The 14,637-nt window shown below is 38.0% G+C and overlaps 2 protein-coding genes across 3 annotated transcripts in view; both read left to right on the forward strand.

The window, feature by feature from the left end:
• Positions 1 to 2,548: 2,548 nt before the first annotated feature.
• Positions 2,549 to 14,637, forward strand: part of LOC146470598 (uncharacterized) — a 171,381-nt gene continuing 159,292 nt past the window's right edge. Inside the window, exons 1-11 of one of the 2 annotated variants that reach the window (XM_085121765.1) lie at positions 2,549 to 2,696; positions 3,054 to 3,188; positions 4,733 to 4,867; positions 5,789 to 5,923; positions 6,452 to 6,586; positions 8,037 to 8,063; positions 8,536 to 8,559; positions 8,686 to 8,908; positions 9,702 to 9,795; positions 10,409 to 10,569; positions 10,843 to 11,388. In XM_085121765.1, the coding sequence (XP_084977891.1) occupies positions 2,561 to 2,696; positions 3,054 to 3,188; positions 4,733 to 4,867; positions 5,789 to 5,923; positions 6,452 to 6,586; positions 8,037 to 8,063; positions 8,536 to 8,559; positions 8,686 to 8,908; positions 9,702 to 9,795; positions 10,409 to 10,558 (1,194 nt within the window). In that variant the 5' untranslated portion in view covers positions 2,549 to 2,560 and the 3' untranslated portion in view covers positions 10,559 to 10,569; positions 10,843 to 11,388. Of the gene's footprint in view, positions 2,697 to 3,053; positions 3,189 to 4,732; positions 4,868 to 5,788; positions 5,924 to 6,451; positions 6,587 to 8,036; positions 8,064 to 8,535; positions 8,560 to 8,685; positions 8,909 to 9,701; positions 9,796 to 10,408; positions 10,570 to 10,842; positions 11,389 to 14,637 lie in introns of those variants that run through there. The other variant, XM_085121766.1, reaches the window with a different exon arrangement.
• Positions 11,904 to 14,637, forward strand: part of LOC146470599 (Golgi-associated plant pathogenesis-related protein 1-like) — a 41,707-nt gene continuing 38,973 nt past the window's right edge. Inside the window, exon 1 of the mRNA XM_085121767.1 lies at positions 11,904 to 12,179. Coding sequence (XP_084977893.1) covers positions 12,138 to 12,179 — 42 coding nt within the window. The 5' untranslated portion in view covers positions 11,904 to 12,137. The remainder of the gene's footprint in view (positions 12,180 to 14,637) is intronic.

Raw genomic sequence — 14,637 nt, forward strand, 5'->3', positions numbered from 1 at the left:
CCACTAACAGAACAGGTGGGAGCAGTGTTCAAGTTGATACAGAAAATGAAAAATTTGACGTCATTTGCTTACGTTCTCCCCAATAATTGTTATAATTCTTTCCCTTTAATTTTATCGTATGGTTTGACCCAGTGCGGCGGAAAATGTGCCAAATTTTTTAATGCATGTACAAAGGCCTTTGTATTTTTCATTAAATCCTATTGTCTTTTGAGGTTCTCGTTGCATAAAAAACGCTAATACAGCCAGTCCCCAGCTATCAGAACGGGGAATAACACACCTCACACGGTTTGGTGTAACATAAAAACACTAATACTAACGGGTGACCACCTTGCATATTTTTCTGTAACATAACAGCCCTAAAGCCCCGTCTACACGAGCAATTTTTGTATGGCAATTTTTATGTGGCAATTTTTATTTGCCCGTGTAGATGATGAAAAATGACCAATTTTTATGTGGCAACTGCATTTGCTGAAAAACTGGCGTGTTAGTTTTTGTGTGACAAATAAAAATTGCCACATAAAAAAATTGTCCGTGTAGACGAGATGCCACATAAAATGTGACAATTTTTTCAACGTCATCTGTAGAACCCAGTCCTTACAGTCCCTAACATTTGCGCATCCAGCATGGCGCCATCTTGCTTTTTGCCTTTCCATGGACATCTCCGCCGTGCGAAATTATTACTGACGCAAATTAACAACAAATATTTGTCGGGCCATCTACACGGGCAAATAAAAATTGCCACATACAGCTGCCACATAAAAATTGCTCGTGTAGACGGGGCTTAATGCAGCCAGCCACTTGTTAGTACTTTGTTCTTCTCTCCTTTGGCTCCCGTCGCACGTAACCCGTGGTGCGCTTCCTCCTTGCGCTCGCCCGTGAAACGCATAAGAAAATAACGCTTGTTTTGCGGCCTTTTCTTGAAAGTTTTCTAAAGATGTGGAAAGTGCATGTGAGGTTTTCAACTTTGCGTTTGTCTTGGTGTTGACTTGTAGCGGTTCTTGTAGCTTCCTTTCTCGTCCGTCGGAAAGTGCGAAACAGGGAATGGAAAAGGTACCTGGTATCGCAGACTACAGGAGAAGAATACCTCTCTCACAACGGGACCACTCGCCAAATGTGCTAACGCGATCAGACAATTTTGCCCACAATTAGACTCTTAGAGCCGCGTAGTACTTTTTTTTCGTTCTTTAGTCTTCAAACTTTGCGTACAACAGCGTTAGTTATTTTTCTGCTTTGACAGCTAAAGTAATGCAAGCGTAACATGCTCAAAAAGCACTCCGAATTATTCTAATTAATTCTTACATGAAAGGGCCAAGAGTACTATTAGATTTTGGATTACTATCACTGTATTGTAAATTTACGTATTATTAATAAAATTGGAAACAGCTTGTGTAATTCAACTTGATTATAATTTAAGTGATTGCTTTAGCATTGTTTATTGTAAAGCGCTATTGGACGGAGATTGAAAAGGCACTATGTAAATTAAGTATATGTTATTATTATTATTATTATTATTATTATTATTATTATTATTATTATTTGAAGAAGAAGAAGAAGAAGTGACTTAAAAATACCTGTGACTATAAAAAAAATTGCGAAAAAATCAGCACTTAAAATCATTTTAAGATTTAAAAATGGCTACATAAACGATGATGTTTCGACGTAAAGCTTAACGCCGTTGTGAAGTAAAATTCTGTATATGTTGAAATCCATAAATACTAAAGAGAACAATAGGTGACTTTTTCATAGGTTACTCCCTGTCGCGTTGTATTTGTAGGATTCTTGTCCTTTTCAGCCCACGCCATCTTTTTTTATCCATTTTTTTACCATGTCTCTCAAGCCTGATGATTTTTGCAACTTACGGAATACACTCAACTTTATTCCTTTTACCTTTCTTGTGAATCGGGGGTATATTCGCACTTTTCCAATTAGACAATTATAGACCAGTCCAAAGCTGTTCAAAGTTTGTTAAAATTATGGCCTTTAATGATGGCGATAACGCCTCGGAACATTCCTTTAAAACAATACACGGCAGCTTATTTAGACCAATTAACTTGTTTACGTCTATTTAAAGAGCTCAACAATTTGGAGACTGCATCAGCTGTAGTCTGGATCTCGTCTTATTTTTGTTATTAAAGATCAATAGTGCAATTCGTACACACCTCGGTCTCTGTTTGGTCTTTGTAAATGGACTTAAAAGAGTTGCTGAAGGTTTTTGCTCTTGCACGATCACCAGACAGAGCCATGCCTTTAAACCTCGGGAATGCTAGTAAATTCTACAAGCATTCCTTCCTGACACTTCCACTGGAGGCCGCCTACGTCCTCTCATGCCGTGATGCTAACTTTTCCGGGTTGATTCTAGCCGCCTACGTTTATAGTGTCAAACAACCAGTTAGGGCGCGCTTTCCCCACATTGCGGGGGAACAACAGGATTCTAGAACACGATTAGCCAATCAGCAATCGCCGCGTTCCACTGAGGTCTCTTCTTTCTACTGAAAGGAAATAAATACATTTTAACTGGTGCCTTTTTCACTTCACCGTATCTTTCCAGACAGGAGACATAATGAACAGGGTTTTAATTGTTCTGTTTCTCGTTGGATTTCAAGCCGTTTGCGCTAATGGGACTCCAAGAAGCGTATCACCACGGCTAAATCTTACGATGCACATTTTGCCGAAGGAATATCACGAGGACAAACGAGGTAAGTAACGTACTCGTACATATTTCGTGTTCGCCTTTTCTGGTCTATAAAGTACTCCATACTCAGTGAAAAAAGGTTCCTAACTGATTTTAATTTGCATGATAAACCGATCCTGCTTAACACTTTCTAGGAATGCCTCTTTCTATCTGCGACACAAGATTCCTCAGGAATAAGCTGGCTAGCTTCTTAGTTCTCAATTTCGGCAATGCAGAAGGGCACACGCGCAAAATACAATACTCCCCAACTTTTCTTGAGGAAAGAGGTCTAGATTGTGGAAATGAATTGTACTGTGTTATATTGTTGATATGACTGATATGATATGACCTTACTTGTCCTGTTGAATTGCTTCGTTTGCAGCCGCAAGGTGCCTTGCAGACAAATATAGCAAGAATTCGTGTTCATATTGGAAGTCCAAGAACTTTTGTTCCAAACAAAGCAGATACCATGCTTTTATGGAAAAGAACTGCTATGCAACTTGCAGCAACTGTCAAAGTAAGTTTAATAATAATAATATAAACTTGTTCACTCTTTACACAAATTTGTTAACATTCCAAAAGCCTTAAGCTTCAAGTATCAAACGGATTTGGAAAATATTCATTAATTAAAACCGCAGTATGTCTGATGTAAATACTCTAAATTTTGCTTTTACTTGTTCATATCCTTAAATAATTACTGATAAAGAACACTAGTTTTCATAACAAACCATAAAATTTCTTGATGTGCGTGAGCAAAGATTTTCAATGTATTCAGTAGAAGAATTGAAAGCGCTTCATTACTGAGGCCCGTGGGTTGAATGCAAATTTCTGTCCCTTTGTTCACGAGAAAACATAATCGATAATAGATTCTAATTATGATAAGAAGTGCTGTGATAAGGTTATTACATAGCTTGGTAATATAACACACGTGAGTGATTTGGTTGCTATGTATAATTAATTAACAATTGGTCCATGCTTTTGAGTCAGTGTAAATTGAGTTATGAGGGACGAGGAAAGTTTGTCCAATGGGCTCGAGAGAAGAGTATAAGAGTTGCTGGCAGTGTTTTAAAAGAAAACATCCGCACAAAGAAATTTATAAGATGAAAAAGGTCTTAGCTTATTTAATAATTGTCCATTTTGTCGGCCGAAGATGTTTAATTCTGTCGCGCTAGGGCGCTGCTGTGAGAAAAAATAATAATTTCTGCAAAGCGAGGAAACAGGTTTCCTTACTCCATCAGCTTGCTCAACACTCAGTTATTATCAGGATGCACTATACTTTTTGAATAATATGCCTTATGCAGACAAAGTACACTACATTGGCAGATGTATACTTTGATTCATACTTTCTTTTTTAACTACAAAATGGCTGAATAATCTAAAAAATAAGCAAATTATCAGTCCTCTCGGCTAGATGAAGAGGAATTACAGAAACTCGTCGGCGATAGTGGAAATAATGTAAGTAGTAGCTCTATTGCTAACAGCAAGGTGGATGCTATACCAAACACAACCTTATGTTTTCTTATTTACATCACATTTTAATTTTAAATTGTCAAATTTTATTGGTATTTTCGTTTTTACTTATCTTTCGCTCCAAGCCTCGACTACCAAACGCTATTTGTAGGTGACTATTATTTCTTTTCCACGTAAATTTGAAAGAAACACAATGAAGTCGAAAGAAGTAATAAAAAAGAAGTAAAATATCTGTCATCAGATTTCAAAATTAAGAGTATTTTTTTAAATAAGGTTTTCAAAAAACCTGATTTCTTAAAAACTTTAACTACCATAACAAAACAAATAAAAACTTCTTACAATTCTTACATTTTTTATTACGGGTGCAAAATCTAAAGAAATCTGTTTAATCTTTCCTGCCAAAATGCTCGATTTAAAAACGTTACCAACGCGCCAATAAATAGAAACTGACCAACTTAATTATTTCTTGTCCGAAGTTGCTTTTATATAAGAAGGTTTAAACAAATCGGAGGGGTAGCATATAAATGAAATATACTGTTATACATTGTTAATATGAGAGTAGTTTTAGCTGTTCAATTGGTTCGTTTGCAGCTGCAAGGTGCCTTCCAGACAAATATAATAAGAAGTCGTGTTCTTACTGGAAGTCCAGGAACTTTTGTTCCAGACAAAGCAGATACCATGCTTTTATGCAAAAGAACTGCTATGCAACTTGCAGCAACTGCGAAAGTAAGTTTAATAGAAATAATATAAACGTGTTCACTACTCTTTAGACAAATTTGTTAACATTCCAAAAGCTTTATGCCACAAGTACCAAACGGATTTTGAAAATATTCATTAATTAAAACCAGTGTGTCTGATGTAGCTACCCTAAATTTTGCATCAATTTTTCATCCTTAAATAATTATGATAAAAGACACTAGTTTTCATAACAAACGATAAAATTTTTGGATGTGCGTGAGCAAGTATTGGGTAGAAGAATTGAAAGTAATATTTTCCATTACCGAGGCCCGTGGGTTGAATGCAAATTTCACGCCTCTTTGTCAGTCGCGACAAAAACATTTTCCGCTAATAGATTGAATTTGATGAGTAGTGGTGTGTAAAGATTTATTATATGGCTTAGTAATACCACACATGAATTCTTTGGTTTGCAATAAATAATTAATTAACAATTAGTTCATGCTTTAGTTTATGTAAATCGAACGAGGTTTGTCCAGAGAGCACTACAGAAGCTCGTTCTGGTTTAACGGCTCTTGGGGCATTTATTTGAAAAATAAGGTTTTTAGCAAAAAGGCTGATTTATATTTAAAACTAGTTATTAACGCGAAGATAAATAGGAACGGGCCACCTTAATTATTTGTCCATTTTGTAGGCCGAACGGGCAAGGCCACACACTGAAATGTAGTGCGACACAACTTTTCTTGATGAATGGGGTCAAAAATGGATAAATAGGAAATTTTAATTATTTGTTTATTTTGTCGGCCGAACGCACCAAGGCCAGACAAATTATTGTAGGACACAACTTTTCTTGAAGAAAGGGGTCAAGAGTTTAAAAAGTGGTTCTGGGTTGAGGAAATGAAATGTACTCATATATTGTGGTTGTGACTGTAGTTTTAGTTTACTTGTCCTGTTAAATTGGAACATTTGCAGCTGCAAGATGTCTTCCAGACAAATATAACAAGAAGTCGTGTTCATACTGGAAGTCTAGGAACTTTTGTTCCAAACAAAGCAGATACCATGCTTTTATGGGAAAGAACTGCTATGCAACTTGCAGCAACTGTGAAAGTAAGTTTAATAGTAATAATATAAACGTATTTAACAAACTATAACATTTCTTGATGTGCGTAAGCAAAAATTTTAAGGCTATCTGGAGTGCCTTTAAAGCTCTGTAGGTTCGTTTTAGGCCGGGCTGTAATATGTTTATCTGTTTGGTCATTCCAGGGCAACTTGAGTCTTTTCGAAATAACTAGGGCATCTTTGTCCATTTCCCGAAAACTTTAGATCTTATTTCCTTTCCAAAAATCTCAGCTGACCTTTTTTTCGGCACCCGAAACGACTTTTTTATCAATCCGAAAACACTAGGCCTTAAATTTCCCATATCCCGAACGTTCGTGGTGAATTGGGGGAAGTTTGTCCAGAGAACACGAAGGAAGTTCGTTATGGTTTGAACTCTTTGGTACAGGCCTTGTCCTCTAAAAGTAACATAGACACAATGCCTGGCCTTTCAGAAAAGAGCTCCAACACTAATGAATCTCTCGACTAATACAAATGATCATGCCATTCCTTTTACTACGCAAATTGGTTCATTTGCAGCTACAAGATGCCTTCCAGACAAATATAATAAGCAGTCATGTTCATACTGGAAGTCCAGGAACTTTTGCTCCAAACAAAGCAGATACCATGCTTTTATGGAAAAGAACTGCTATGCAACTTGCAGCAACTGCAAAAGTAAGTTTAATAGTAATGATATAAAGGTATTCGCTCTGAGGCCCGTGATAATGAATGCAAATTAAGTTCTCGCCTCTTTATTGCGCGAAAACATTTTCCCATCATTAATTGTAATTATGATACACAGAGCTGTTTAAGGTTATTGTATGGCTTAGTGATACCACACAAGGACGTTTTGATTTGCTACATATAATTACAGTCCAGCCTGTATTAAGCGGTCGCCCTCTAGGAGTTAATGGCTAAGTGAACGCTTAATACCAGGTTGTACAGAATACAGGCCAAACACAATAGTGTACAGTTAATGCACAAAGGCGCTCACACAATCACTAATACTCGGTTATGAAACTGTAACGATAAAAAAGGTATGACATAATAATAATAATAATAATAATAATAATAATAATAATAATAATAATAATAATAATAATAATAATAATAATAAATAAGATCTTTTAACAGGCCCACGTCACAAGATGTGGTTTTCAGTGAGGCCCTGCATAAATCAAACGTAAAAAATACAAAAAAAGAAATTACAAATATAGCTATCTAAAAATAAAAAGTAAAAAGAGTAAGATCGATAAAAGAGTCTTCACGTTTCTAATAAGACGTCTAAAAACTAAAAAATTGGAAATGTTCCTAAAGCCGTCTGGGAGAGCGTTCCAGTCATCTAGCGCATGACAAATAAAGCGATGCTGACCCCATGAGCGCTTTGATTGTGGTTTACAAATATTATTACTAAAACGAGTGTTATAATCATGTATGTCTTTAAAATCTTTAAAATGACCAGGGAGAACATAGTATAAAAAGGGACTAATAAAGGAGTAACGCCAAGTTCCTAATCAGTCCATTATTGCAGGTTGTTTCAAATTTTATTATGAGGCAGGCTATTCGTTACTATATTTTGGTGAGGTTAACTGAGACACTAGAAATATTATTGTGAGACTGGTAAGAGGAAGGGATTATGGCATCCCACCGACCAATAAGATCATTTACAACGAAATACTTTTCACCTAAAAGAGTATTTCCTATACAACTGGCTGCCGAGAAATGCACTGTCTTATTCATCAGCACAATTTCCACCCATCTGCCCAAACGATTCCATAATCCATCATTGTTATTAGTCTCCCCATAGTTTTCAGAGTGGAGAATTAGTCTATGCTTTAGCTTGCATGTATCGCACTACGATGATCTGTTGTCTGTTTACCTGTCTTAAGGTACACATTGACTGTTTCGTGAACGCTTTTTCTCCCGAAGAACTAGAAAAGTTTGCAATGTTCTTCAACCAACTACCCGCTCGGGTGGATAACCACTCGTGACATCGCAGCGTTCGCTTCCCTTTGTTAGCTCGCGGAGCCAGCACACCAGAATGGAGTACCTTGCAATTTTTTTGTAAAAAATATATATTTATTTTATAAATTTATTTGTTTCTATTTGTTTTATTTTTCTCTAGGGTCATCAGCTAAACGGCCAACAAAAGGTTTGTCTTTTTAATGGAGCATATATGTTAGTAGTCAAAATATACTTTTAATTTACGGTACTATTTTGAATTTTTTAAAGTGTTTTGGTACTAAATTTGCATTGTTTATCACCTGAACAAAAGCAAAAGTTAAAATTCCCTTCGCAATACATTGATTGTTATCTGCTTACCTATCTTCAGGAACATATTGAGTGTTTCGTGAGCACTCGTGGCATTTCTTTTCCCACGAAGATCTAGAAAAGTTTGCACTGTTTGGCAACCAATGCAAACGAACGGGCAATAAGCAATCCCGGGCGTGTAAGATAGAACTCAAGATAGCTTCATGTTTTACCGCTCGGGAAGACAATCACTCGTGACATCGTAGGGTTCGCTTCACTTTGTCCACTCGCGGAGCCTGCAGCATACAAGAAGGAATTGTGTTGTCTCTTGAATATTATTAAAATATATCTATTTATTTTATTTTTTCTCCTAGTGACATCTAAAAGACCAACTAAAGGTAGGTTTGTCTTTTAAATTGAGCAAACAGTCGAAATATACTTTTAATTGGCAGTCCTCTTGTAAAATGTTTTAAAGTTTTGGCACTAAATTGACTTCGCTGTTTCTTATTTTGCTAACATGAAAGTGAACTTGGCGTCGTGCCTTCAGGCACATAATGCCAAGCGTGCACGTCATGGAGCGTTACCGCTGGTCTGGGATGAAACGCTGGCCCAACACGCTAAACAGTGGGCTGAAAGATTGGTCAGCTTAGGCAAACTGCAACACGCAAGTGGCACTGGCGAAGGTGAAAACTTGTACTGGTCTAGAAGCTCTCAAGTACAAACGTGCTTAGTCGCAGTAAATAGCTGGTAGGTAATAACCGCAGGACAGCAATACGTGCCATGCGCAAAGTATTGTGCTGATGCTGCTGCTACTTGTAGTAGCAAAAATAGTAGTAGTAGTAGTAGTAGTAGTAGTAGTAGTAGTAGTAGTAGTAGTAGTAGTAGTAGTAGTAGTAGTAGTACTACTACTACTACTACTACTACTACTACTAATATTTCCTACTAATTTTAATATTGTAGCTATATTAGGCACTCGTTCATTTTTATTGGAATGCATTTACTTAAAATTTTGTCCACAGTTAGTTCGTAGGAAGGAAGTCATTTATTCATTCATTCATTCATTCATTCATTCATTCATTCACTCACTCACTCACTCACTCACTCACTCATTCATTCATTCATTCATTCATTCATTCATTCGTTTGTTCGTTTGTTCGTTCGTTTGCTCCTTCATTACTACTACTACTACTACTACTACTACTACTACTACTACTACTACTACTACTGCTGCTGCTGCTGCTGCTGCTGCTACTACTACTACTACTACTACTGCTACTACTACTACTACTACTACTACTACTACTACTACTACTACTACTACTACTACTACTACTACTACTACTACTACTACTACTACTACTACTACTACTACTACTACTACTGGTATTGTTGCTATCGCTGTTGCTGTTGCTGCATCTCCTACTACTGCCACCTCCATTTTCTTCGTCGTCCTTTTCTACTTTCTCCTTATATCTTCTACTCCTTTCATCACTACTGACTGTTGCTGAAGTTACTTAGAACGATCAATTTCCTTCTACAGGTACAGCGAAGAGCCTTATTATCCGTATAACAGGCCACCCCAATCTGTACATGAGTTCAATTCCGCCCCAAAGGCGTATGGACATTTTACACAGGTTTGTTCCCGCATCTCCATGTCTCGTCGTCTAGTGATATGTCCGCTTTTGATGGCAGTATGTTCACTCGCTCACTGAGGCGGTGTTGTTGTGTTAAGCACGACTCGTTTTGTTTGCGTACATACTTCTCTAAGCGTCATTGTACAAGTGTGGTAATGTTGCGATATCCACTACGAAACAATTTTTTAAGCAATCTAATAGGCCTTTTCCGAGTTGCTGTGAACCTCATTATGAAAGCGAGGCTAAGTGCAAAGCTTTTCATTTGTACTTAGTCTCGTTTTCATAATGAGGTTCAATGCAACTTGGAAATGAACTATAGGTGGTTTATTTTTGCCGCCATGCTGGTGGACAAAACAAAAGAAAATTTGCTCGCATATTTTGCATAAAAATGGTAGTTAACCCCCCGAGGAGAAAAATCTTATTGTTCCTGCCACTAACCTGGCCGCCATGACGTCACATGCAAACTCAATTGCTCCTATTTCGGCGTTTCTCCCACACGAGAAGGAAATAGGATCTTTCGCATTTTGAAACTACACCTTAATACAAATCATCTTGGTTAATTTTAATTTTCTGTTTTGTTTTCGTTCGCTTCATTTTTTTTTTTTGGTGACAGATTGTTTGGAAGGCAACTAAGAAAGTGGGAGTTGCTCTTGCTACAAAGAAAGCTGGTCAATCGATCGAGACCTTTATAGTGGCCCGATATTCTCCTCCGGGGAACGTGATAGGAAATTTCGAGGCCAATGTTGCAAGGCCCAGAAAATAAAAGCTTCTTCGGTAGGTATGATTTGATGACGTGATAAGTTTGGTGGCACTTTACTTTAGGGGCATGTTTAAACTTGCCATTGAAAACTGTTTTGTTAAGTTTGATTTAAGAAAGTGAAAATCAACAGCATCGATTTTGGGAAGTAATTTAGTTACCTATAGTTTATTTCAGGTGTGTCGCTTGAGTCTGAATAGTTCGTAAGGTTAGCCTAAATAAGTAAACTGGCGCTAATTTAGTAATACGATAGAGTATGACATTACCTTTATTTTTATTTTCTTTCATAGAAATGCAAGCGAACGGATTTTCAAGTAGTACATCAGGATTGGCTTGGATTAGCTGAAGATTGAACCGATTTCTCGTTATCTTTATTTTAGTGATATATGTATACGCGTGCTCGTATGACAAAATAGAATAGTTTAGACGTTACCTCCAGCCATTAACCTGAATTGCATAGTTTTGATGCTATAATGCTTGCTTTAGATTTTAATGCTATCAGAATATCCGTTCGGAGCCAGTTTTTAATGTTAAGTTATAGTAAGTGGTTGTTCTTCTCGCTGTTGGGACCCCCTCATTTATTTAGCATAGTTATAGGCCAACATTGGTGACGGATCAAGGGGGTGAGGGTGGGGAAACCCTGAGGCCTCCACCCTCAGTTTGTCAAAGAAAAAATATCCCTATAGCGCATCCTTTTTGTTCTTAAAGGGGGTCATTCCCTTGCCGCTTGTCTCGTTTTATTTAGATCTAGGCCCCCATCCTGCGCGACCGTCTGAGTCCGCTGCTGAATCTCTATCATGTAATCAAGCTTTGAGGAATAAAGTTGTTGTGACAACAAACAATAAGGTTTTTGTGGTTACTTAGTCAGTTTTTCATGATTCCCTGGAAAACAGAATTGAATGCAGTAGGATACATATTTTTCTCTCTTCAGTAATTACATCTATTAAACTTTGTATCATTGCAATTGAATAATGCAGAACCAGAGTTTCTGTCAGAAGGTTCGAGGAAATATTGTTTGGGCTACATTTTGCTCCAATACAATCTCTAATCTAACAAAAAAAGTACTTTGAAACTGTTTTTTAGATCGTCTGAGCTCTAGACTGCAAAATCTGCAACTAGAAGTGAAAAACTTCCTTACCTGTCTTTTCCCCGGCTGTTTAATCGATACGATGACCGCATGAAACATCGTGGATTACATCCGAGCGAAACTGAAAACTAGCGATGTGACGTCTTTGCAAAGCACTGGAAACAAGAGTTTACAAAACCTCATCCCTCCCTCATCCCCAGGGCAGTCCGTGGGGGTACCCACGTCGAACTGTCGACGAACTGCCCTGGGGACGAGGTTGGAGTTTGTAAACGGCCGCCATTTTGCTTTTTGGCGCCCACGCAAGTTTCTTTGTTGGCCAGGATAAATCAGTGCTTGCTTTATACTGACTGAAAGCCGGTCTGTTTGCTGCGATGCCATGCAGTTTGTATCCGCAGTCATACTGGAGGCGATCAACACGAAGACCGTATTCGCCGCGCGTGTTTATAACTTAAAGTGACAACTGTTTATAAAACATGGTGCGCGCATTAACTGATCCAGATGAGTAAACCGAGGACCCTCAACAGTGGATTATATTTCCAGGTAAGAAGTACTAAACTAAATTTATATTTTACTAAAATGTTAAGCTTTATTTGAAATGCGATTTGATGCCATAGCAAAGTGAACTGATCATTAACGGAAAGTGTAAATAGCCTTTGAGTAACAAAATTTAGACATAATTTAAAATGTATGGCGCTGTGTAGTCTCCCTCGCAGCCGTTCTGTGTCTCGTCACGCAACGGTCGTTGCGTGACGAGACACAGAACGGCTGCGAGGGAGACTAGGGGCTGTGGGGCTGTGCGGAAATCCTTCAGTTTAATGTCATGTTTGTCCTCCAGATAACATTTATTGGCAATATTTTCACCCAGCGCCTTGCAGTGAATTATGTTTACAGTGTACATTTTCTGGCTCAAACTCTTGTATGGTAACTCTATTCATGATATGGCAGGCTGCATACAGAGAGAGTTAGTATGACAGTAGTCAAGAACAGTTGCTAGGTTCTGCTTTCTCCACATAGTTTTAAACCGCGCAAAAATATCCCTGTATTTGTAGGCATTGCCTAGCAATTTAAATTTTTGCACTTTGCCATCAATATCATTTGCTGAAGAGCTCTAGAAATGCATCCGCGCGCGGCATTCTCCGAAGAAATGAAGCCACTACAATACTTCGTTTATTGCCAGGTAAAAATAGATTGGTGCATATGTGCGAAAGCCACCTTATTCAATTTTGTATTCTACTAGTTAAAAGCAGTTTAGCCCGTTTCGGGGTTTTCTAACAGCGATTAAAAAACTCAAATGCGCGTGCTTCAACTAAGCAAATGCACCTCACACATTTCGATCGAGTTCATTTTCAGAGTCAACTTCGCCCAAATGCTTATCACAGCCGAAACAAATAATTTCAATAATTAGAGAGTAATTCCTGTGTTTATCACACGACTGAGGGAAAAAAATCAGTGCTTGATAATTGGAGCTTCAGGACCGATTATATTTTTACAGGGCCTCTTCCGGTTTATACGTTTTCTTTGTTTTTCTGTCACCCCGTTTATAAATGTCTTATACATTACTTTGTTCTAGTTCATTGTTTGTTAGTTCCATTCCGCACGAATTTATGTTCGCGCCATATGTTAATTTCGTTAGTTTTTAAGTAATGGTTCGGGTAACAACTACTGTGAAAACAATAGGCAGGGCGCAACGGGAGCCGTTTGGGTTTCCAGGCTGATCCAATTAGTGAAATGGCTTTCATTGGTTCATAGGCTTTTAAGCGGGAAATTCAAATTACAATGTTTAAATGCGGGATTGTGGCAGAGACCTGGTGTACGAAAAACGAGCCAAGTTTACCTTTACATATCTACTACGCGTATTAAAATTGCCGAGAAAATCGTATGTGCGGAAGCCTTGAAAAAATCATGTTTTAGTTTGCTTCTTGGACAGAATCTGTTAGGTTTGGATAATTCTTGGCATTCTTGTCATCTCGTTTGAACTTCCACGTATCGACGGTTGGAGAAAACAGCAAAAGCACCTTGATGTTTGTCACGCTTTGAATAGAAATTTTTTTTGTCACCTTATGATTGGATTCTTCGTTATTGTAGTTCCGCTAACAATTATGATTTCACAGCATTTTTCCAAACGCATGCTTTTATAGTGAGTAAGAACGTGTTTTGTCTTATTGGACTGATTGCTGCGGAAACTTCTTCATGATGCAACGCGTTGTGATGCGAACAGCAGCACTTCGCTCTGAACATCATTTCCGCACAAAAAAGGAGCGAGGCACAAAATACTTAAATGATTTGAAACCTATATAGACTATTTAAACTATTTACAATATTTGCACAATCGAAGGACTTCAGAAGCAAGGAAATTTTGGCGAGAAAACACAGGGAACGCATTGATCAAGATGGCTGAAAAGCGGGATGATTTTCGGAAACGGACTTCCGCACATACGAATTTGCTGAAACCTCACTGAAAGGTATAGCAATGGAAAACATTCCAAAAAAGGAATATAATTCGGCGAAAATCGGTAGAAATATAGGGAGGATAAAGGTTTTGACCAGTCAGAACATCGGAAATTAATTATTTAATTCAATTAAATGAAGCTATCAGTGCGCAAGCCCGGCGCCTCGCCCCTTCCCTTCCTATGTGAATCATTAATTCACCTTGTAATTTGTTTGAAATTCCGGGAATTTAAAGTAATGAATGAGCACATCAGCATTGGTGAACCTTTAAGGCTTTTTTTTCTTTTCGCCTATTTTTCCGTTCAGTTTAACTGTCGTTTAAAAACACTTCAAGCGAGCCTACTTCGTTGCGATGTCAATATGACGCCATGTACTTATTGCTAAGTGCCAGGAGTATTATAATGTTTCCGAAAACAAAATGGCGGAAGTTTGACTTTCATTTTCCGGCGCTACTTGCCCGCCATCTTGTTCGTGCTATCCCCCCAGGGGGGGGGGGGGGTACTCCTCGGAATTCTTGGTGGGGGTGTGCCGCCCGGGTCTTCAAATCCCG

The sequence above is a fragment of the Pavona decussata genome, unplaced genomic scaffold (genome assembly GCF_977016875.1).
Source record: "Pavona decussata unplaced genomic scaffold, jaPavDecu1.1 SCAFFOLD_113, whole genome shotgun sequence".
Classification (NCBI taxonomy): domain Eukaryota; kingdom Metazoa; phylum Cnidaria; class Anthozoa; order Scleractinia; family Agariciidae; genus Pavona; species Pavona decussata.